The sequence below is a fragment of the Sorex fumeus genome, unplaced genomic scaffold (genome assembly GCF_029834395.1).
Source record: "Sorex fumeus unplaced genomic scaffold, SorFum_2.1 ptg000094l, whole genome shotgun sequence".
In the NCBI taxonomy this organism is placed as follows: domain Eukaryota; kingdom Metazoa; phylum Chordata; class Mammalia; order Eulipotyphla; family Soricidae; genus Sorex; species Sorex fumeus.
The window spans coordinates 23,305,477-23,330,837 of record NW_026606151.1 but is presented as its reverse complement, the minus strand read 5'-3'; the positions used below and the strand labels follow the sequence as shown (position 1 = coordinate 23,330,837).

The window sequence follows — 25,361 nt, the reverse complement described above, 5'->3', positions numbered from 1 at the left end:
TTTTCACAACTGTGGGTCTTCTGTATGTATTCTTTAGGGAAGTGCCTGTTTATCTTTATTCCTCATTTGTGAGGGGATTTTTGGTACTTAGACTTATACTTTGTTGAACATTTTGATAGCCTTTTATGTAATGGATATTAGCCTTTATCTGGATTATTGTGAAACATTTTCTCATGTTCAATAAAGTGTCTTTTAATTTTAGCTTGTGGGGTTTTTTTGGATATTGAATTCGATGGAGCTTATTTATTTACCTTGATTTCACTTATATTTCATACCATTATCAAATAATTGAAGATTCTTCAGAGGTACAATTTCTGGAGAGCTCTAGCTATGTTTATCTGATCTACATTCCACATATTTTTGTCTCCTACCATGTCCTTTATCAAGTTAATAGCAAAAGATTCAAAGATTTTTGCTCAATATCAGCAACAAAGCAAAAAATATTTTCTTAATCCTCCTGTAATCAGCGTAGTCTTAGAAATCCTTGCCACAACAATAAGGCAAGAAAAATAAATTATTGAGACTCAAATTGGAAATGGTGAAATTTCACTATTTACATATGATAAGATAATGTACGTAAGGAAATTAAAACACATCAGGAAAAGGGAAACAGAGTGAAATATCACTATTTACATATGATAAGATAATATACATAAGGAAATTAAAACACATCAGGAAAAGGGAAACAATTTAAGAAAATTAAATATGTGGAATAAATGTCTATATTTTATTAAGCTTACATCATGAAGAATATAATTTAGAAGATAAAATATTGACATTTTATAATATAGTAGATGTAAAATAAAACTTCATAGTCCCTAAACATGAAATTATCTTTTATAGACTGTAACTCTTCAGGGACTGTTTTCTAAATGACAAAATTTTTAGTATTATTCTTTTACAGGTGGTGGGATTGAAACTGGAACATTGTAGGTCTGAGACTATATTGTCAACAGTTTCGAAAATAAATAAATATGCCTAAAAATAAATATATAAAATAAAAGTGTATTGCTGTGGTTCTCCTAGACTATTTTGCTGTTTAAATATCCATTCCTTATGAATGAATGTGAAGTAATCTCTCAATATGAAGAGGTGAAGCGAATGGTGTTTGGGATGTTTTAGGGAAACTTTAGCAGGTCTGGTTGGATCCCACAGGGATAGGTAGAATGCAATGGAGCGCTGATCAGCAAGTGTTGTTAGAATCAGAGAGATCTCATCAATTTTTAGATATTGTATACTGTTGAAACTTCAGTGTATCTAGGAAAATGAACTATGAATATTATATTTAACTCTTTTCCACCATCATCACAGAAATTACTAGGGAAATAAAATTAAGTTGATGTCTTAAACATAGTGAAATTTGCATTATTTTTACATTTGACTTTATAGGATAATAAATTAATCACAAGTCACTTTTCTGTAGTACAAGGTTTGATTCTTTTAGTTTTCCAGGTAAAATATACATAAAATGGTTTCATCAGCCATAAAACATCACTTAAAAATAAATTTTAATCCATGGGGCCAGAGTGATAGTATGGCAAATAGGACACTTGCCTTAAATACTGCTTGGCCTTGCATACTGCTGATATGGTTCAAATCTTAGCAACCCAGATGGTCTCCCTGCCCACCAGGAGTGAGCTCTGAGCACAGAGCCAAGAGTAAGCCCAGAGTACAACCAGATATGAACAAAAGCACAAAAATTTATCAATCACTATATAAATATTAGCAATTATACATTGAACTTGTCTCTCAATAATGAATGAATGGAAGTAAGTGCTTCTCTTCTTTGAATCACCTTTCTCAGGGCTAACTTTATGGCTTTGTTTCTCAGGCTATAAATAATTGGATTGAATGTTGGGGGAACTACCGTATACATAATAGTGAGGAATAGGTCCAAAGCTGTTGGGGATTCAGAATGAGGCTTGAAATACTCGAAGGCACCCGTAGAAAGGAACAATATGACGACAACGAGGTGGGGGAGGCAAGTGGAAAAGGCCTTGGCTCTGCCCTCAGCAGATGGCATCTTCAGCACTGAAGAGAATATGTGCAGGTAGGAGAATCCAATAAATAGGAAACAAAGAAAGGACAGCAAAGCCGTAAAGATAGTGACACCTACTTCACTCATAAAATCACTAGAGCAGGAGAGTTTCAGGATCTGGGGGATATCACAGAAGAACTGGTGAATGATGCGTGGGCCACAGAGGTGGATGGAGAAAGTAGCTGCCACATGCATGACTCCAGAGATGGTCCCACTGACCCAGACACCGGTGACTCCATGGACACAGGTTCTGACGTCCATGATGATTTCATAGCGTAGGGGCAGGCAGATGGCCACGTAGCGGTCGTAGGACATCAACGTGAGCATGGCCATCTCGGCAATTGCACAGAGGGCGAAAACAAAGCATTGCACTATGCATTCCCAGAGAGAAATATTCCCACTGTGCATGAAAGAGTTGTAAATGAATCTCGGTACAGTCACAGAAATGTAGCAGAGATCCAACAAGGAGAGATGCTTCAGGAAGAAATACATGGGGGACTGGAGGCTGTCATCCAGGGAAGTTGTGGTGATGATGAGCATGTTGCCAGTTAAAGCCAACAAGTATAAGACCAAGAACAGAGAAGCATAGCAGATTTCTAGCTCAGGCTTGGCAGAAAACCCCATGAGAAGAAACCCACTCATGGTGAAATTTGTCATAGTTCTGTTGTTGGCTAAAAGACAAGAAAGACTCATAAACAGATGTTTTTATTTTTTAAAAAATTCTATTATTATTATTATTATTATTTTGCCTTTTGGGTCATACCTGGCGATGCATAGGGGTTACTCCAGGCTCTGCACTCAGGAATTACTCCTGGTGGTGCTCAGGGGACCATATTGGATGCTGGTAATCAAATCCTGGTCGGCTGCGTACAAGGAAAATGCCCTACCTGCTGTGCTATTGCTACAGCCCCAGCAGATCTTTTTAATAACATCAATGAAGATCTTGAATGTGTGAGGAACTTTATTATTAAATACTGTCACTGTCCTCCCGTTGTTCATTGATTTGCTCGAGTGGGCCCAGTAACGTCTCCATTGTGACACTTGTTACTGTGTTTGGCATATCGAATACGTCACAGGTATCTTGCCAGGCTTTAAGGAGGTATTTTGTATAGTGGTAGTAAAGCAACAAACATTGATTATGATATTTATAAATTTTAAAATATCTCCTGGGGGGGACAGAGAGAGGCCCCAGCAGCTCTCCCCCGTGCCTCCTGGGTTCGAAGGGGTCTCAGGCCACTCCCCCAGCCCGGGTGGTCAGGGTCATGGGGCAGACGGTGGACAAAACGGGGCCAAGCCAGTTGGTTGATCAGTTGCCATTTATTCCATTCTCCCCACGTGTCTGCCCCAGTCTCTCTGAGCCCCCCATTCTAGTCTCACACTGCCCCTCATTCCCGTCTCCTTCTGTCTCTCCCGCTTATATCTTATTACAGCCTGGGATCTCTCTCTCCCTGTGCCTGCTCCTGTATTCTTCTACATTCTTCTCCCTCTTTCCCCCTTGCTAGTCTCTCTCAGCACTTCATCTTGCTGCCCTGTCTTTCTCTCATCTCTCTCCTGCTCTCTTGTCTCTCCAACTCCCCAGCACTCAGGGCTGACACTGCACCCAGTCTGGTAGCCAAATCAACATAAGAAAGCCCTTCCTGATGGCCCACCACATTCAAAGGGAACACCATCCAAGAGGTATTCCAAAGCCCTTCCTGACTGCCTCAGGCAAAATACCTCTTAAGGTGTTTTTCTTCTTTCCTCAGTCCAATAACTCTATCAACATCTTAAATATTAGTTATTTTTGTATGGACACAGTAAGAGATACATTGAGGCTTGTAGGGCAGCTCTCCTGGGAACATCTTGTCCTAGACTCAGACCACAGGGCTGAGGCCGAATTAGTCTTTCCTATCCCTACCACGGTCCTAGTCTCATCGTTACTTTTGGATCATGACAGCGTTTGTCCATGACCGAGCTCTTAACTTATAATTAAGCATTATGGCACTTTGGCCAGGCCCATCTCGATGCCAGGGTAGCATGCCAGGGTAGCACAGAGCTTACCGCTTGCCCTGGTTCCATCCAGTCCCTTGTCAGGACCCTGCTTCTGGGGTGCTAGGAAGTAAGGGCAGCTGAGGCTTAGGTGAGAGAACAGATGCCCAGGAGGAAAATATCATTTAGAGTCAAATAACTCTCACATTACAAAAGCATAGCATTTACTCTCTTCTTGTGTTCATACTAAAAGGACATTTCTCTGAATAAACTATGCAAAGGACTTAGGGGAGAAGAGAAAAACAATATTTACAGGTCAACAGAGCACAAAGAAAGAAGTTACAAATAAACACAGAGGACTGGGGAACACCATGATGGGAGCAACCCAATAGCCCTAAACTACCTGAGGTTATGCAGTAAGGACAAAACAGTGTTATCCTACAACAAATGTTGACATTTCATTTCAATTTTATAACAGAAAACAATTATAATGGTCAGTCATATTGTATAGAGAGGTTTCTTCATACGCTTTTCTGGTTCCCAAACTATTTTATGTTTTTTTGTTTGTTTGTTTGTTTTTGTCCCTTGTGGGTTTTTTATGATTTGCTTGTTTTGGGGGCCACATCTGAGGTTCGCAGGAGCCACCCTAGGCTCTGTGATTAAGGCTGCCTGAGAACCAGGATGTACTGTCATCTCTTGATCCTGACCTCTACCTGCCAAGCAGGCATTGACCCCTTAGGGCTCTCTTTTCCCTGACACAGCTTCTCTTCCAGTACCCTGGGATCTCCTGATATTTGCCAGCTGAATCCGTGGAGGCCTCCAGAATGGCCAGGCTAGTTCTATTGTGTTTTGGCACCACTGCTACACCATGTCTTCAGGCCCTAAATATGAACTACAGGTAGATCTGGGCAAGTTTCAACACAAGCATTATTTTTAACATAAAATAACATGTAAATTAATCTGAAAAAATTGCCCAGTAGAAAATTACAAAAGAAAACACCTTCCCCACCGTATTGTTAACATATAATAATATAGCTAAAATACATTTAAAAAACAGTTAAGTAAAATATAAGATTGATATAAATATGGTTTTATGTCCAAAATTATAATTTCATAAGGAGTTATAGATTAAAATAATAGGTAAGGTAAGGTAAAGGCCCTCCCGTTGTTCATCGATTTGCTTGAGCGGGCTCAGTAACGTCTCCATTGGAGACTTTGTTATTACTGTGTCTGGCATATCGAATACATCACGGGGAGCTTGCCTGGCTCTGCAGTGCGGGCGAGATACTTTCGGTAGCTTGCCGATTTTCCGAGAGGGGCGAGGAATCGAACTCGGGTTGGCCATGTTGGCTGCGTGCAAGGCAATCGCCCTACCACTGTGCTATCGCTCCTGCTAATTTAATAAGTAGTCACGTATGCATACAAGCATTATAGCTCAAGATGTGCATGACCTCTATGAAAGAGCAAATTATTTAACAAGTATTAAAAAAAGCAGTCAGTGTTAAGCAAAATAAGTTTGCATGCAAATAGCATTTTAATCACAGAATACTAAGCATTTTAGCTTTGGATTCATTTTAAATTAGTACATTCTCCAAAACCATTGACAAATTTTAAAAGCAATTAAATAATTAATAAGAATATAAAGTAAAGGCCCTCCTGTTGATCATCGATTTGCTCGAGCGGGCCCAGTAACGTCTCCATTGGAGACTTTGTTGTTACTGTATCTGGCATATCGAATACTCTCGGTAGCTTGCCGGGCTCTCCGATGCATATATATATAAAATACATATAAGGTAAAGGTAAAGGCCCTCCCGTTGATCGTCGATTTGCTCGAGCGGGCCCAGTAACGTCTCCATTGGAGACTTTGTTGTTACTGTGTCTGGCATATCGAATACTCTCGGTAGCTTGCCGGGCTCTCCATATAAAAAGAATATAAAAAGACTGAAAATATAATTATAACTATTTTTTTCTATAATGAAATCATGATCACTGTTTGGATTAGGTTATATCATATATACCTTAGGATTTCAAATTATGGATCTATACAGGAGTTGAACTGGCAGAGGTTAAAGGTCATCAGGGAGCAAGACACAAAATATTTCTCAACATGAGTGTATGATTATATTTAAGTCTAATTAATGGATTTTTAATTCTAACTGTAAGACACACATAAAACTTGTTTGGCTTTGTACTTTAAGCTTTACAAAGTTAATCTTAAGAATAAACCTCGAATAATTGAATTAGAAGTTAAGGCTGAGAAAATTTGTCTATTCACTAGTGTTTGAATTTACTGTGCAGGAAGAATATTCAGGTCTGAGATTGGTGGAACCGAAACAGCCCAGAAGTGGTTATTCCCAGCACACATCAGCCTAACCTCTTTGAACAGCTGTTCATTCTTGGAGTGCTTTGGTTGGGGGGAGGAGATAAGAAGGAGGGCACACATCTTCATGTATTTGTATGGAAGAGTCACGAAAAGAGGATTTTCTATCCAGGCTCTCACAGAATTAGGATGGGTGATCTTCCCCACCTCCATTCTTCCGGGAGTCTAGCAGTGATGTCCATGAACTGCCTCTGGTGCCATATAAGCTCATTAACCAGCCATGGTCCAGAGACTCATAAATAAATCTTGAAAGAGATCAACAAGCTGCAGATATGCTTCCGGACCCCAAAGTCACCATCTTGTTAAAAATTTAACTCCAGCTCTATGACCCCATTTAAAATTTAAGAATTTCTGTGCACACTGGCATGACATCTCAAACTCTCCACCACTGATATACCTGGACTAGCACATCGCGTTGGGGGCTATGCAAAGTCACACACTTTCTCTTAGGAAATCTTTTTGGATAATTTTTAGCGAATTATTCACAATGAGGAATATAAAATAAATTATATCGGGCCTGCTATTGAGGGAGAAGTGGGTGATAGTTGGGAAAATTGGAAATATTGGTGGTGGGAAGGTGTAATTGTGGTGGGATTGGTGTTGGAATATTTAATGCAATAAATCATCCTGGGCATACTTATACAAGTAAAATAATTCAAAAATATAAATTAAAAGAATTTTAAAACATATTTTTCTAGAGAGGTGAGACTTGTAGTTTGCAAAATATTTCTGTTACGAAAAGAATTTGCAGTTCTCATTTCAAGATGCCATTTCTCATTTAAAAAATCTGAAATTTTATAGTTTCTTTCAAATGTTTCAAGTGAAGAATATTTCTGGTTTTATTTTACAGACTCAAAAAAAATCTGTCATTATCAGTATTTCATTCTCCTTCTCTACACTATAAGATAAAACTTATCTTACCTTTCTGGAACCTGAGGAAATCACCAGAACATGTTCAGGAACTTCTTCTTTTAACATATGGGCAAGCTGCCAGTGTCTGCGTTTCACAAGAGATGAAAGGCCCCATACCTGTAATTCAGTCCCTTTCAGCAAAATACTGTCTGTGGAGAAAAGAACATTAAGTCTGTTCCAATTCTTTGGCCACTTGAGGGTAGGTCTGAGGTCCCTTTGGCGAGGGAGGGTTCCTGGGCGCCCTGGGTATTTACAGATCCTTGTAAGTACCCTAGAGATCAAATTAGCCATCATGTTCAGTTTTCTTATAAGTTATTTTTCTGTTGACTTGATATAATGATCACACCAAGCTATGAAGGTTATTGTTGCAAGTTTATTGGATCAAATTATAGAAAGCATCATGTCTGCTGCTTTAAATTCAGAACATCCCAAAAGCTTCATTGTACTGAATCTATTTAACTAAAGAGTCATCTAATTTATAATTTGATCCAATGTCAATGTCTAATAGTAGAGTCCTCTTTATTTGAAAAGGGAAATATATATTGATCAACAAAGCAAAAAATTACACCCCAATCTGACGGCATTAAATACCACTTGAAACTCTCTCCGAGTAAAGAAGGAACCAATAACTATTCAAATAATATATGGATAAATATTCAATGGGCTCACTAATCTAAAACTGTTGAATAATATTAAAATCACAATGCACAAGATCAGTTTAGAATTAGAAGATAAGTAAAATAGCAAGGAATTCATATTACTATGTAAATTATTTTATTCAAATTAATATAGTGACATATATTTATATTGCTATCACAACGAAATATTTATCGTGAGTTATATTTCACACATGTGAGTTTTTCATAGGTATTACTCAAAATGGACAAAAATAATTTCTATGTATTTTTTCACTTTTAAACTATCTTCTAAAGAGCTGCTAATAAAAACACATTTCTCAAGAACAAAAAAAATAGAGACAAAATTTTCATAACGTTTTTAAACCATACATACTTTTGTGTTACTGATCTTGGAGGTAAATATTTTCCAGTAAATAATGATGAAATTCATAGCTGTTTAATGTGAGACTGTAGCAGGGAAGATGTTTTCTCGAAGAATCAGAAGTAAGAAATGAAATTTAGGTACACAATTTGTCAAGATCATGAAATGTGAATTGCGGGTTAAATAAGGTTAAAAATAAAGAATTCAATACCTTTTAAAAACCGATTGTAGAAAATCTTATGTTGCTTTATTTATTATTAGAACTGTTTTTTTTTTTATAATTTATTTATTTATTGAATCACTGTGGGAAAAGTTACAGAGCTTTCGGGTTTAGGTCTCAGTCATGTAGATACCGAACACATTTCCCTTTACCAATACTCATTTTTAACCCCGAACCCCAATAGACCCCCACCTCCCACCCCTCCCAATTCTTGTGAGGCAGATGAGTTCTAGTTAATACTCTATCTACTTTGACTAGATAGATTATTTCGATAGAAGATGCACAATTATTGTTTAGAGTTTACGACCCCCCCCCCCCAATCAGACATGCTGAAACAGCGTTGTGAAATGATTTGCTTTCTACAACTTGGTTTAAGAATAAAATGATGGTTTTGAATTTCTGCTATTTTACTTATTGACCCTGGAAGAATTTCTATTAAAAGTTAGCTAGTTAAGAGATTGATTTCTGTGCCCTGGAGTCGTGGCCGTGCCGGAGAGCCGCTCGTGGGGGGCAGCTGGCGACCTCGGTGGGCCATGGGGGACGGCCCACAAAGCCCCCCTTCCCCTGAGGTCCCCGCCGCTCCCCCGAGCCCGGCTCAAACCCGCTTTCCACAAGGCTCCCGTGTGGCCGCCATCTTTCTTTCCAGAGAGGAGCGGGCGGGCCGGTCAACACCCTTCCCCCTCCGGGCAGGCTTGGTGGCGCGGATCAACACAAGTCCATTTGCTTTTCTGCTCCAAGCGGCTGGTTCTCTGTGCTAAGTCCTTGTGCCTCCGGGGCCGTGGCCGTGCCGGAGAGCCGCTCGTGGGGGGCAGCTGGTGACCTCGGTGGGGCGTGGGGGACGGCCCACAAAGCCCCCCTTCCCATGAGGTCCCCGCCGCTCCCCCGAGCCCGGCTCAAACCCGCTTTCCACAAGGCTCCCGTGCGGCCGCCATCTTTCTTTCCAGAGAGGCTATTATTAGAACTGTTGAAGTTTAAATATTTTTAAATATATATCTAATATTAACTTTAAATTATCTGAATATTTTATTCCCTACATACTGTACATCCACCATTCTCTAAATGGTAAAATCTTTCAGTATTATGGTTTTCCTGGTCAGGTGATATTGGAGCTGGAACATTGTAGGTCTCTTGGATATCACCTGTAAATCACAGTTGATAAAAAAAGAAATAAAATAAAACCCGCATTTCTGAGGATATCTAGATTATTCTTTTCTTTAAATATTTGTTCCTTGTGATGGCAAAGTCACCTTGAAATTTTTCAAAGTGACTTCAGCGTGTGTGATTGGGGTATGATCAGGAGTTGATAGAAAAATTACTGGGCTCTGAATGGCAAATGACGCTGAGAACCAAATTTTTTTTATCAATTCTTAGCTATCAGATATGCAAAAAAATCAGTGTAACTAGGACACTGGGCTATGCACTTTATATCCACTATTTTGTGACCACCATATAAATTACTAGGAAAAAAAATTAAGTTGATGTCATAGACATTGTGAATTTTACACTATTTTCACTTACTGTTGTGTTAAGTAAAATTTAAAATATTCACAATAGCATTATTATGTAGGTTTTTTGTAGAAGTGTAGTTTTATGTAGCCCTGTTTTATTTCTCAATGTTTTAGTTTCTCAAGGAGCCCATGAACATAAAGATTTCAACAACCATTAACATCATTTAAAATAAATTTCAATCTGTTGGCTAACATATTGTTCATTGTATAGTGAACTTATTTCCTAATTGAGAACAAACAGAAGTAATTGCTTCTATTATTCTTTGAAAAACCTTTTTCAGTGCTAACTTGATAGCTTTATTTCTCAGGCAATAAAACAATGGATTGAATGTTGGTAAAACAGCTGTATACAGAGAAGTGAGCAAAATGTCCAAAAAAGCTGGAAATTCAGAAAGAGGCTTTAAAAATTCAAAAGTACATATATTAAAAGAATAATATGATAGTGAGTTGGGGGATACAAGTGGAAAAGGCTTTAGCTTGCCCTCAGTCAATGGCATCATCAGAACAGAAGAGAATCCAATAAAAATAGAACAGAGAAATGCCACCAAAGTTGTGGATATGGTCATATCAATCACACTCATAAACCGACTAGAGCAGGAGGACCTGGGGGATATCACAGAAGAACTGGTGAATGATGCAGGGGCCACAGAAGTGAATGGAGAAAGTAGTTTCCATATGCATGACTCCAGAGAGGGTTCCACTGACCCAGATGCCAGCGATTCCATGAGCACAGGTTCTGACGTCCATGATGAGGTCATAGTGCCGTGGAAGGCCACGTGGTGGTCATAGGGCAACACTGTGAGCATGAATACCTCAGCAGAACCACAGGAAACCAAAACAAAGCACTGCACTATGTATTCTCAAAGGAAAATATTTCCACTATATATCAAAGGCGTCGAATATCAGATGGGCTGGACGCGTAATGAGATTTAGAGACGACCGCTGGACTAGAGCCATTACCGACTGGATTTCACAGGATGTCAAAAGATCGTGTGGCCGCCCACCTATGAGATGGTGAGACTTCTTCGTCAAGACCCTGAACAATCGGTTTGAGGCTCTTTGCGTTCCTAGAAAGTGCAGATGCCATTGGGCTACACTAGCACACAACAGGGATGAATGGAGACTTCACTGGCGCTCGCTGGAGCAAATCGATGAGTAATGGGATATCAAGTGATCAAGTAATCATAGAGTTATAAATGAATCTCAGCACAGTCATGAAAATATAGCAGAGATCCAACAAGGAGAGATACTTCAGTAAGAAATACATGGGGGACTGGAGACTGTCATCCAGGGAAGTTGTGGTGATGATGAGCATGTTGCCAGTTAAAGCCAACAGTTACAAGGCTAAGAAGAATAAAATACTAAGAAGACTAATAAAATATATTTAGCTCAGGCTTGTCAGAAAAATCAAGGAGAAGAAACCCACTAATGATGGAAGTATGAATAGGCTATGGATTCTGACTTTTGTTGACTGTAAGACATGATGGAATCTGTTGAATAAAAAAATTTTTTAAAACATTTATTGCTGGAGCGATAGCACAGCGGGTAGGGCATTTGCCTTGCATGCAGTCAACCTGGCCGACTCGAGTTCAATTCCTTTGCCCCTCTTGGAGAGCCTAGCAAGCTACCGAGAATATCTTGCCTGCACAGCAAAGACTGGTAAGGTACCCGTGATGTATTTGATATGCCAAAAACAGTAACATCAAGTCCTACAACGGAGACATTACTGGGCCCGCTCGAGCAAATCAATGAACAATTGGGAGGACAGTACAACATTTGTCTAAGATAAGAGGTTGGGGAAGTGTAGTTGTCTGGCAACTCCCTGGACCCCGGGAATGTAAAGACTGTTCCTTGAGTCAGGGACGATTGTCTCTCAAGACTTGCAGGTGCAATATGTCCCACACGGGTCACAGAGTTCTAGTCATATGACCAAATTTATCAGGAAAAATAGAGGGTGAGGGAATGTTTCTATGTGCACTGACTAGCAATTGGTGAGTAGGAAGAAGCTGCTGAAGCACTATCCTTGATGCTCTATGGAAGAGACAAGGTTGAAATATTGCTGACACCCAAAGATGTCTGTTTCCCACTTCTCAAACCATCAGCCACTGACAGTCAAGGCCAGTTAATCTAGGTGATTCTTCGAAATGTCAGGTTTCCCTAGCAACAGTCATTTCCCAGAGAAGTTAGGAATCTACAGGCCCAGAGACTTTTAGTGAGAGGGTCAACAGATTTGCCAGAAAGAACTCCAGCAGGTAAGAAACCCATAGAATGATTCCCTGAAGAAGTTAGATAGAGTGATAACCATGGAAAGCAATTTATTTCATTTTCTATGTGAAATGTCTGGATATTATTTATAGAACATAATAAATATTCACATTACCATTTCAATTTTACAAATGATAAACATATAGGTTTGTAGGACATAGATGGAAATGAAACAAAATATAGACGTTTGAGATATAGAATTGGAGTTGTTGGTCACATGCATTGGGTGAACCTGATCCACTTCCTTTTTTTCAATCATGAGTTTGAAATGTTTGGATTGTACAGTTTTTAGACCACACCCAGTAGTGCATGGACCCATTCCCAGCTCTCTTCTCAGAATTGTCTGAGAACCAGCCATGCAGGAACAGAGCATGGTCTTCCTACATGCATAGCACCACTTAATCTCCTCCTGCATTTGAGCCCTTGCACCTTGAGGTTGCTGAGCATTGCCAGGTGAGCCCTGGAGGTCCTCAAGCACTGTCAGACTTGTTCTGGTCATCCCCAGCATGTTAGGGACCTGGGGGCACCTCACTTTTTGTGCTCAAACTCTGAACCATGACCATGGCTAGCAGAATATTAAGGGATTTATTCCGGGGTCCCTTGAACACATGTTGGGTAGTGTCTGTCCTCCCTAAATGAAAATAAAAATAGTCACATAAAAGGGCGCATGCAGGAATAACACTGAGTGTTTGCTTTGCTTATGTCAGATCCTTATTGGGTCTCTGGTACTATATTGGTATATATTAAAGAATGGTATAAGGAAATTAGGCATATCACGAATGTTTTTCTCTCACCATGAGTATATGATTATGTTTACTGCTGATCAATGGATTTATTATCCTAACCAGAAATATACTTTTCTTCTTTTCAGACTTTCTGAACTAATTTCATGAATGAGCCCTTAGTAATTTAATTCAATGGCTGTGAGGAATTTGTCTCTCTTCTGAATAGTGTATGAAATTATTATATTGGGAAGTTGTTCAAGAATGAGGTTGGTGGTGAGGAATTAGCACACGAGAGGTGATTCCAGCACAAGTAAATGCTAACCAATTTGAATATCTGTTTATTCTCACTATAGTGTGTGTGTGTGTGTGTGTGTGTGTGTGTGTGTTTCATTTTGGAAATCCTGGTTTGCAATACAGGTACTGAAAGGTTGTCATGCTTGTCTCTACCTGCTTTGAGCACTTGGTTCTTTTCCAGAGTGATCATTTCTAGCTATTCTCGTCAGAGTGGTCCCTTCTCTATCCAGGCTTCCCTCCCCACACCACCATTGGGCAAGCTCCCAACTGCTTTTGACCATGGACCATTTTTCCTGGCCCTTGTTACTATTGTCCTTGGTTATTAATCTGCTATGACTTCTTTTTATATTCCACAAAGGAGTCCCATCTTTCTCTAAAGGCTGTCCCTCTTCCTCTGATTCATTTCACTCAGCATGATATTCTTCATGTCCATCCATTTAGTCCAAAATTATGACTTTATTTTTCCTGTTGGTAAAGCGTATGAAGCTCTAATCCTGAATTTCCAGAGTATATAAACCAGTGAACAAGAAAAATGTCAACAGATAATAATAAAAAATGAGTGTTTTTCTCCATTAAAATGTCTTCTTTTAAATTTGTTTATTTTTTTGTGATAGGTCAGCAGTGCTCGGGAATGATTCATAACTCTGTGCTTGGAGGTTGATCTCTGGCAGTGCTTGGGATCCCCAGTTCCTGCTGCAAAGACTGTGTTCAGCCTGCCAAACTGTCTTTCTGGCCCCAGAAAAACACAGTTTCAAAACAGTGTGTATTGATAGGACCTACAAACAATGATATGTGCAGAACCATTTTGTTTAACATAAAGCATGATGTAAATTGTCCAGAAAAACTAATTTCTCAGTCTAAAAGCTTGAAAGAGCACCTTGTCCAAATATATTATTAAAAGATAAGAATGTTGCTGAAAGAAGCTTAAAAATAATTTACTCAAGGTTTCAGTCTAAAATATATGAATTATGAAATATAATTTTCACTTAACAAGAATAGGCTAGTTCATAAAGATTCATTTCAAATTTACATATTAAATGCTAATATTATTGAGAATGTCACCTAAATATACAATAGTACAGTAAAATTGTTTTGTTCTCTCTGTAAAACAGTCTGTAGTTTAATCAATTTTGTATCTGAATAACACTTAAATTAAGGCAAAGAGTAATCAGTACTCAAGAATATTATGTTTTGAAATTTGCCTATAAATAGATAGAAGGAGAATATCATGCTGAGTAAAATGAGTAAGAAGGAAAGGGACAGTTATAGAACGACTGCATTTATTTGTAGAATATAAAAATAAAAAAGTAGTATGAAACCGATATCCAATGCCAGGATAAAAGGGCCAGGAGGACCAGTCAACGGTGGGCCAATGATGTGGGAGATGGAGGGTAGTTAAGATAGAGGAGGATCCATTATGACAATATTAGTTGAAAATGATCACTCTGGACAAGAACTGAGTGCCAAAAGCAGGTAAAGGGATATACTGATAAGCTTAAAGCATCTTTATCACAAACCTTAATCCTTAATGCCTATGAAAGAGAGAAAGAGAGAGAGACAGAGACAGAGACAGAGAAAGAGAGAGAGAGAGAGAGAGAGAGAGAGAGAGAGAGAGAGAGAGAGAGAGAGAGAAAGAGAGAGGAGGAGAGAGATGCCTGCCAAAAAGGCAGGCTGGGGTGAGGGTTAGCTTAAATGGGTGGGAGGGAAACTGTAGACACTGGTGCTTGGAAATTACACTGGTGAAGGGATGGGTGTTGGAACATTGTGTGACTGAAATGCAATTATGAGCAATTTTGTAATGCTCTATCTCATGGTGATTCAATAAAAAAATTTAAAAAAAGAATATTATATTCACTTAAAATTAGTTCACTAGCAAAATTCATTGATAAAATCTGAAATTAATAGATAATTATATAAAAAGATTTTTAAAGGCTCTGAAAATAAGATCATAAATCACATTTTTTGAAATGGAATTGTAATATTTCTTGAATTTTTTCTAAGATATCCTTAGGATATCTTTGAGATCTTAGGATCTCAAAATACATAACTAGATAGAAATGGAATTGGTTTAGACTAAAAAAAATAATACCAGTAACAAGTAATTATTTCTCACTGTAGTTTTTGATTATATTTATTGCTACATTGTAAGGTTGTTTAAATCTGAGATTGGTGGAGAGACTTACCCAGGAGAAGGGGGTCCCTTGTACAAATCAAAGCTAACCTCTGGGCACATTTGTTCATTCTTGGGGTGATGGTGATTGAACATGTGTGTGGGTGTGCATCTGTGTGTATATTTGAGTGAAAGTACCGAATAAAAAGGACTTTATTTGGAAGTGGTCATTTTACTCCAGAATTTGTTTCTGGATAGAATCAGTTTCTCTCTCTCTCTCTCTCTCTCTCTTTAAATTAAAATAATGTGAATTTATGTCCCATACCCAAATGAGTATGGGACATCTTAGTTTACATTTTCAAGTAAAGATATGATTCTTTTAATGGCTCCAATCAAATTCTGTCACTTATTTGCATTCTATTTAATAATATAGCCTCTCACAATCCCCCAATACTCCTTGTCCCAAGCCTGCTTCTATGGCAAGCACTTTTCTTCTTTATCTTTCTCTCTCTCCTTTTTCTTTTATGCTTTGTGGATTGTGATACAGGTAGTAAAAGGTCATTGTGTTTGTTCAGGGTGTTTAGTACTTTTATTAGGAAGGTAAAATTGGAGTAACTTTTTAACTTGATGGCAGCTTTGGGATGTGGACAGGACTGCTGAGGCTTCTGGAAGTACAGGGAAGTAGGGGGAGGTAACCCATACCCATTCTGAGAAAGCCTGGAGATTTCAGTCAAAAAACCCACATATAAGAACTTTCAAAAGGTTAGTATCTTGGTGAGGCCCATTCTAAGACAGGGAAGGCTGGCTGGGGTATGGTGGTGATTTTAGATTAGGGGAGCTAATGGTTGCCAGGGGTTCTCCTTGCGTGGACTTCCGGCTAACCTGCCCCCACTCCAATTTATCCGGGTCTGTTCACTCTTGCAAGGGTCCAGATTAACTGCAACTTTTGATCCCCTCTAAGATTTACATATGGGGTTTTTTAAACAAGGCTGATAAATGAGCTTATATAGCTAAGCTGGAGGTAGTTTGTGGGCATGTCTCCCACAGGCCTATATTTTGGCCTTTTAATTTCTCATGAAACTTGGTCCTGAGTTCTTGGAGTCCAGCCAGAGGCACAGCAAAATTGCCTTTATTTTAAAAAGGAATAAATACAAATAGTTTACTATCAATTAGGCAAAGAAGTATCCCGGTCATTTTTTTTTTTAAATTTTAGTTTACATTGTAGTTTAGGTAACATGATTGTAGTAATATTAAAGTTTCAGAGCATTGATGTACAAAGTCACTGTACCTCACCAAAATATCCAAAGAAAGTTTCCAAGATTTTCCACCACTGTTCCTATATGAAGTGGTATCTGCCTATTCCTTATCTATCACTTCTCCCCATTGTCTGGTAATCTGAGTTTTGTAACGTAAGGCCAATGTTTTGGCATTCTTCTTTCTAACCCAATATTATTTGACACTCTTGACTAATATTTCTGTATACCACAGATAAGTGAGATTATCTGGTATTTGCCATTTACCCTCTGACTTAATTCATTAATATACCTTCCCATTTCTTTGGCATTGCAGTCAATTGCATGAGTTTATTTGTTCTTATAACTGCACAGTATTGCATTATCTATATGATATATTCTATATCCATTCATTTTTCATTGGACATTTGGGATATTTCCAAGGCCTGGCTATTGTACTAAGCATTGCAATGAACATAGTTGGGCTTAGGTTTTATGTTAACGTTTTTTTGTGGGGCGGGAGAGGTAGATGCCTAGAAGTTAAATTGTTGGATCATATTGGAGGTATATTCTTAAGTTTTTGAGAAATATCTATAATGCTTTTCTTTGAGAGAAACTGACAATATTCCAACCAACAGTGAATGAGAGTTCCTTTGTCACTGCACTGGTTATTCCAGTCTGGTTTTTATATATGACATTGTCACTGCTGTCAGATGTCATCTCTTAAAAGTCTCTTTATATTTTTTTCCCATTTTTCAAGGGATTTTGGGTAATTTTACTGTTGAGCATTTTAATAGTCCCATATAAAATGGATGTTAGCCCTTATCTGAAGGATTGTGTGCAAAGATTTTCTCACATTCAATAGGGTGTTTTTTCTTAATTGAGCCCATGAGAAATTTTTGGACATAGTAACCATTTGTAATTTGATGTATATATTTTATACAATTTTTTTTTACCTTTTTTCCTGCCACCATTATTAAATAATTGAAGAATTTTGAGGTCCATATTCTGGAGAGCTCTAGCTATGTTTAACTGATATCCATTCAAATATTTTGTTCTAATTCTATGTTATTTTCAATCACTGTCCTCCGGTTGTTCATCGATTTTCTTGAGTGGGCCCAGCAAAGTCTCCATTGTCAGACTTGTTGTTACTGTGTTTGGCATATCGAATACATCACGGGTAGCTTTCCAGGCTTTGCTGTGTGGGCGAGATACTCTCGTTAGCTTGCCGGGCTGTCCGAGAGGGGTGTAGGAATCGAACTCGGGTCAGCCTTGTTGACTGCGTACAAGACAGATGACCTACCCGCTGTGCTATGTTCTTTTATCATAGTTAATTGCAAAAGATTAAAATATTTCTAAGATGAGGCCCAAAGCAAATCTGTTTTTTTTAATCCATCTGTAATCAATTTAGACTTAGAAATCCTTGACATAGTACTTAGGCAAGAAAAAGAAATCATTGAGATGCAAATTGGAAAAAGTCACTGTCACTGTCACATTCCTCCTGTTTTTCATCTATTTGCTTGAGTGGGCCCAGTAACGTCTCCATTTTGAGACTTCTTGTTACTGTGTTTGGCATACTGAATATGTCACGGGTAGCTTGCCAGGCTATGCCGTGTAGGCGAGATACTCTCAGTAGCTTGCAGGGCTCTCTGAGAGGGGTAGTGAAATCGAACCCGGCTCAGCCGGGCTGGCTGCGTGCAAGTCAAACGCCCTACCACTGTGCTAAAAGTGATATATATCTATTTAAATATGCCATGATAATAAACAAAAATAAATTAAAACACATCATGAAAATGGAAATAACTTAAAAAATTTAAATATGTGGAATAAAAGTCTAATATCACATTATGCTTACAACATGGAGAATACATTTCAGAAGACATAATATTGACATTTAGTAGTGAAATAAAATTTAAAAATAACGTAAAATTATCCAAACACTAAAATATCCCTCACATACTATACTTCTGCACAGGCCATTTCCTAAATGATAAAATTTTTAGTATTATGCTTTTGCAGCTGGTGGGATTGGAGCTATCATTGTAGGCCTGAGACTAGATTGTCAACAGTTTTGTAAATAATGGTGCCTAAAATGTATATGTATATAAAATAAAAGCCCATGTTTCTGTGGCTCTCCCAGATTTCATTATTTAAATAGTTATTCCTTATGAATGAATGCATAGTAATCCAGTAATCTGAAAAGGCAAAGCAAATGGGGTATGGGACATTTTCAGGGAATGTTTACCAATGTCTAATTGGCACCAAGGGGATTAATAGATAGCTATGGAGCTCTGAATGGTTAGTGATGTTAGAATCAGAATGAACACATAAATTTTTGGATATAATGTATTGTCCAAACTCCTGGAAAATGAACAATGATTGTTATATCTAACTCTTTTTTCTAATCACCACATTAATTAGTAGGAAAAAAATTAAGCTGATGTCTTAAAAATAGTGAAGTTTGCATTATTTTCACATTTGATTTTTAGGGTGATATTTGCCTTGCACGTGGCTGAACTGGTTGACCTTGGTTGGATTCCTCCACCCCACTCAGAGAGCCCAGCAAGCTACCGAGAGTATCTTGCCCACATGGCAAAGACTGGCAAGCTACCCATGATATATTCGATATGCCAAACACAGTCACAACAAGTCTTACAATGGAGACGTTACTGGGCCCGCTCGAGCAAATCGATGAACAACGGGAGGATAGTGCTACAGTGCTATTAATTTATTCACATTTTTAAATAGCCCATAGGATGATTATTTTAGTTTTCCGGGTAGCACATACATAAAAGGTTTTCATCAACCACAGAACATCACTTAAGTAAATTTTAATCTCTTGGAGTCGAAGTGATAGCACAGCAGGTAGAGGACTTGCCTTGTATACTGCTAATTTGGTTTAATTTCCTGCAACCCAGATAGTCGCCATAGCTCACGAGAATGGTTCCTGAACAGAGAGCCAGGAGAAAACCCTAAGGACTACCTAGTGTGGACAAAAATACACAAAAAATTTAATTAATAAATTTGTATAAATATTACTGTTTATTTGTTGAACTTTTCACCCAAGAGTGAATGAATGGAAGTAAGTGCTTCTCTTCTTCTTTGAAACACCTTTCTCAGCGCTAACGTTATGGCTTTGTTTCTCAGGCTATAAATCATTGGATTCAATGCTGGGGGAACTACCGTATACATAATAGTGAGGAACATATCCAAGGCTGTTGGAGATTCAGATTGAGGCTTGAAATACTCAAAGGCACCAGTAGAAAGGAACAATATGACAACAGCGAGGTGGGGGAGGCAAGTGAAAAAGGCTTTGGCTCTGCCCTCCGCAGATGGCATCCTCAGCACCGAAGAGAATATTTGCACATAGGAGAATCCAATAAACAGGAAACAAAGAAATGCCAGCAGAGCTGTAAAGAGAATGATGTCTATTTCACTCATAAATTCACTAGAGCATGCAAGTTTCAGAATCTGGGGGATATCACAGAAGAACTGGTGAATGACACGGGGGCCACAGAAGTGGATGGAGAAAGTAGTTGCCGCGTGCATGACTCCAGAGATGACCCCACTGACCCAGACGCCGAAGACCCCATGGACACAGGTTCTGAAGTCCATGATGACGTCATAGCGCAGGGGAAGGCAGATGGCCACATAGCGGTCATAGGACATCAACGTGAGCATGGATAGCTCAGCAGAACTACAGGTCATCAAAGCAAAGCACTGCACGATGCATTGCCAGAGGGAAATATTCCCACTGTGCATGAAAGAGTTGTAAATGAATCTTGGCACAGTCACTGAAATATAGCAGAGATCCAGCAAGGAGAGATGCTTCAGGAAGAAATACATGGGGGACTGGAGACTGTCATCCAGGGAAGTGGTGGTGATGATGAGCATGTTGCCACCTAAAGCCAACAAGTACAGAACGAGGAATAGAGAAGCATAGAAGATTTTTAGCTCAGGCGTATCAGAAAAACCCATGAGAAGAAACCCACTCATCGTGAAATTATCCATAGTTCTTGATTTCTTATTTTGGTCGACTCCAGGACAAGATGAAGTCTGCTGAAGAAAAATTATTTTGGTAACATCAGGCTAAACAGTGAAGTTTGGGCAAGAAGTCAGAATCAACCCTCCTCCTTTATAAATGTGATGAGGTATTGTATATTGACAACCATCTCATGCAATATAGTTATTTCATCTATTTGAAAGAAATGAACTTGCTTATAGAAAATTATGCATTTTCACATTGCTAGTTCAATTTAACAGATGATACCTGTATAGGATCTTAGGTCATAGGTTAAAAGGGATCAAAGTTCAGCACCTGGGACATACCATAAAAGGTTGTTAGGTCACATGAATCTGACTCAGTTTCCTATTTTTTTTCACTTGTTCATTTTGGAATTTGGGCGCTATTGGTTTTAGGCCACTTGCAGTGATGCTGAGGGTCATTCCTGGCTCAGTTCTCAGAGGTTCCTGAGAACCAACTGTGCAGGAACAGGCTATGGGATTCCTGCATGCAAACATTCACCGAGTCTCCTCCTGGGTTTGATCCCTTGTACCCTGCCGTTTCTGAGCATTGTCAGGTGAACTCGGAGCCCCTTGAGCATTTCCAGCCAGATCCGGTCACCTTCAGCACGACAGAATCCTACGGGCACCTCTTCTCAGCTCTAGCTCTGAACTTGAAGTGTGCTTTGTAGAATATCATGGCAGTGGCCGGGGTTTCTTCTGCAAGATTTGGGTTCCTCCTGCCCTCCCGATATCAAATATATATATACACAATCTTATGCATATATATATGCATATGAAAATAAAAATACACAGAGAATACTATCAACTTGCCTTGCATGTACCAGACACAAGTTAGGTCCCTGGTACTCCATGCCCCTCCGCAAACATTTCTGTTCCTTACGTTCCTGAGCACTTCTGGGTGACAGAGATGCCCCCTGAGAGGTACTCCCTGCCACTAGATGGCCAGAGAAACACCTCACCCTCAGGCCCTAGAATGGAGCAGTTGCCTCTGTGTGTGAGTCACTGAGAATGACTGCAGGTCCCGTGAGAAGAGCTGAAAACCGCCTTCTCCATCCACAGTGTGATTCAGCTCATTATCCCACTTGGAAATAAGTGTGCAAGCTCAATTCACTGTCATCAACCTTCCTATTTACACGTCACTACAATCACACAGGGTCTATTTCCAGAGGTTTATAACCTTTTCATGCATGAGGTCAAAAGTTCCTGATGCTTTTTCTTTTTACTCAATATTTTTTCTTGACCTAATGAAAATTACCAGCTGGTTTTTCTCCTTGGTAGAACAAACTACCAAACAGCAAAACCAACCTTAGACTCTGGAAAACTCTGTGATTGCCTGAGAGAAAGGGAAGGAAGCTAGGAGATGTGGCTACAGAGTGTGAAGCTCTCATCCTGAATTTCTAGAGTGAATAAACCAGTGAACAACCAAAATATGTCAGTCGATAAAAATAAATAATGAATGCTAATTTCCCAGTCTAAAAATCTTGAAAGATCTGTCCACAGTGAATTGTTAAAAATAGAAGAATATTGTTGAAATAAGTTTAAAAATAACCTAACTGCTTTTTCAGTTGAATAAAGTATGTTATGAAATAAAATTTTCACACTAAAATATAGTTTGTAAAGATTTATTTCAAATTCATATATTAAATGAAATTAGTTAATGAGGAAGTCACCTAAACACACACTAATAGTACAGTAAATTTTATATGTGACCTCTGGAAACTTGTCCATAGTTAAATCAAGTTTGTATCTAAATAACAAATTACTGCAAAGACTTATCTGTTCTTAAGAAAAATATGTTAATTTAAAGTAATTTTATTAGCAACAGCCACCCATGTTTCTGGTTGAAGCTCTAACTCTTCTCAATTAAAATGATGTGAATTTATGAATTTTATTTTACATTTTTCAAGTAACGATCACTCCAGGACGCTTTCCGGACCCGCGCGGCAGCTCCGGCCGAGACCCACGCACGACTGAAGACCCACAGAACAAGATAAGCGGAACTCTCTGAGACCTTGGACTCCAGGCTCGGCGGACCCAGGGACAGAGCTTCTCTGCTTGCTCCCACCACCACAGGTGACAAAGGGATTCTAATCAGGAGCCCCACCCTACCCTGCCCTGTCTGCTTCCATCAACCACCCAGGGATCGAATTGTGCACAGGAGACCCACCCTACCCAGATAAATACCCCACTGGCAGACTCCACTCTCGACACTACTTCCACTACCCAGCCGTCGCCACACTCCAGGACGCTTTCCGGACCCGTTCAGCAGCTCCGGCCGAGACCCATGCACAACTGAAGACCCACAGAACAAGATAAGCGGAACTCTCTGAGACCTTGGACTCCAGGCTTGGCGGACCCAGGGACAGAGCTTCTCTGCTTGCTCCCACCACCACAGGTGACAAAGGGATTCTAATCAGGAGCCCCACCCTACCCTGCCCTGTCTGCTTCCATCAACCACCCAGGGATCGAATTGTGCACAGGAGACCCACCCTACCCAGATAAATACCCCACTGGCAGACTTTCACTCTCGACACTACTTCCACTACCCAGCCGTCGCCACACTCCAGGATGCTTTCTGGACCCGCGCGGCCGCAAGCGGCCGCGCGACACATCATAATACACTAAATACCCATCTTCTGGAATTGTCATACCATATTTGGTAGGGTTCAAATATGGTAACACCTACAAGGGTGATTAGAGGTCACCCCAAAAGCCTCTATCCCTCTCAGAAAGACTGGCAAGCTACCGAGAGTATTCCGCCCGCACGGAAGAGCCTGGCAAGCTATCCATTGTGTATTAGATATGCCAAAACCAGTAACTACAACTGGTCTCATTCACCTGACCCTGAAGGCTTCACCGACATGGCAGCACTGAGAAGGATGAGAAAGGAGAGGCCGACAAAATCTCAAGGCCGACCTAGGCTGCCACAACAAAAATGATCGTCTGTACTTTCAATGCACGTACGCTAGCATCAGATGCATCCATCGAGGACCTGATGGTACAAGCGCGAATGATCAAGTACGACATCATTGGTCTGACCGAGACAAGAAGGCACGAATCTCACCATGCCGTTTTCGACACTGGAGAAGAATTGTTCCTCGGAACATGTGATAAAAGAGGTGTTGGAGGCGTTGTTATCCTTGTCAACACAAACTTGGCCAAGAGCATTGATTCATTCGAATGCCTAACAACCCGAATCGGACGTTTACATTTGAATAGATGTGGCTCACTGCCTGCAGTTTCTATCTTCGTTGTCTATGCACCAACATCTCATTATGATGAAAGAGAAATCGAGAAGTTCTACATGGAGCTAGAGAAGTTCAAGTAACGATATGATTCTTTTTATGCCCTCAAAATCTTTTATTTTATTTGCATTCCATTTGACAATGTAACCTATCTTTCTAGAACCTAAGGTAACTCACCAGAACACACCCAGAAATTTCAGAAATATCTTAACTTATCATAGGGACAAGCTGTCAGTCTTAAAGGCTGACACACGAAAGTCATATCTCAGCCACTCAGTTCATTTCAATAAAATACAGTTTGTGGAGATTGAAACCTTAGTCCATTTCAGTCTTTTGGCCATTTGGGGTTTGGGGTGAAGTCCCATTGGTAGCAACAGAGTTCCTGAGTGCTCTGGGTATTGGCTATTCTGTGCAACACCCTGGGGTCCAAACTTGCAATTGTATTGCGTTTTCTTGCCATGCATTTTTCTGTTGAAATGATTTAATGATCTCACCTAGTAACTGGAAGTATAGCTTTATTTGTGCTCTTCCAGCCTTTTTTTGATATATGCCATTCCTAACGTGTGAGATGTTATCATTGATTTTTTAATTTATTCATTCATTTATATGTTTTTGCATTTACATGATATCAGAAGACAATGAACAATTTTTCACATCTGTAGGTCATCTTTTATGTGTTGTTCTGAAAACTGTCTGTTTATCATTTTCTCTATTTTTGATACTTTCACTGTTGAGCATTTTGAGAGCCTTATATATAATGGATATTAGCCTTTATCTGAAATTTTGTGTGAAATATTTTTTGAGTTTCATTAGGGTATCTTTTAATTTTAGCTTGTGGGAGGTGTTTTGACCATAGAAACCACTTTTAATATGATGTAGTTTATTTATTATTTTGATTTTACATATTTTTCATACCATTCTCAAATAATTGAAGATTCTTTTGGAATCCATGTGCTGGAGAGCACTTACTATATTTACCCTATATATTTAAAGAATTTTGGTCAAATACTGTTTTAATTGTAGTAAATTGCAAAAGATAGAATTATTTCTAAATTCAGGCACAAAACAAAAATAGATTCCTATACTCCTATAATCAGCATAGCCTTAGAAATCCTTAACACAAAAATTAGGCAAGAGAAACATATAATTGATATTCAAATTGGAAAAAGACAAGGTGAAATATGACAATTTAGAGATGACATAATAATATACATAAAAGAAATTAAAGCACATTATGAATTAGGAAACAACTTAAAAATTAAATATGTGGAATAAATTCTAATACTATAGTAAGTTTACAACATGTAGTATGTATCTACAAAGACAAAATATTGACATTTTGCAATATAATAAAATTAAAATAGAATGTCAAATTAACCAAACATCAAGTTATCACTTACAGATTATACCTTCTTTGTTACCATTTTCTAAATGAAAAA

At 39.0% G+C, this 25,361-nt stretch overlaps 2 protein-coding genes across 2 annotated transcripts; both read right to left on the bottom strand.

The window, feature by feature from the left end:
- Positions 1 to 1,729: 1,729 nt before the first annotated feature.
- LOC130040232 (olfactory receptor 14J1-like) lies at positions 1,730 to 2,695 on the bottom strand. Its single transcript, XM_056132243.1, has one exon. The coding sequence runs from the start codon at positions 2,693 to 2,695 to the stop codon at positions 1,730 to 1,732; it is 966 nt and encodes a 321-aa protein (XP_055988218.1).
- Positions 2,696 to 19,693: 16,998 nt separating this feature from the next.
- Positions 19,694 to 20,662, bottom strand: LOC130040231 (olfactory receptor 14J1-like). The gene has a single exon (XM_056132242.1). It carries the CDS (start codon positions 20,660 to 20,662, stop codon positions 19,694 to 19,696), a length of 969 nt encoding a protein of 322 aa, XP_055988217.1.
- Positions 20,663 to 25,361: the final 4,699 nt, after the last annotated feature.

What these genes read in the sequence shown, in the direction of transcription:
- LOC130040232 (XM_056132243.1), bottom strand. Translation starts at nt 2,695, where the DNA reads ATGACAAATTTCACCATGAGTGGGTTTCTTCTCATGGGGTTTTCTGCC.
- LOC130040231 (XM_056132242.1), bottom strand. Translation starts at nt 20,662, where the DNA reads ATGGATAATTTCACGATGAGTGGGTTTCTTCTCATGGGTTTTTCTGAT.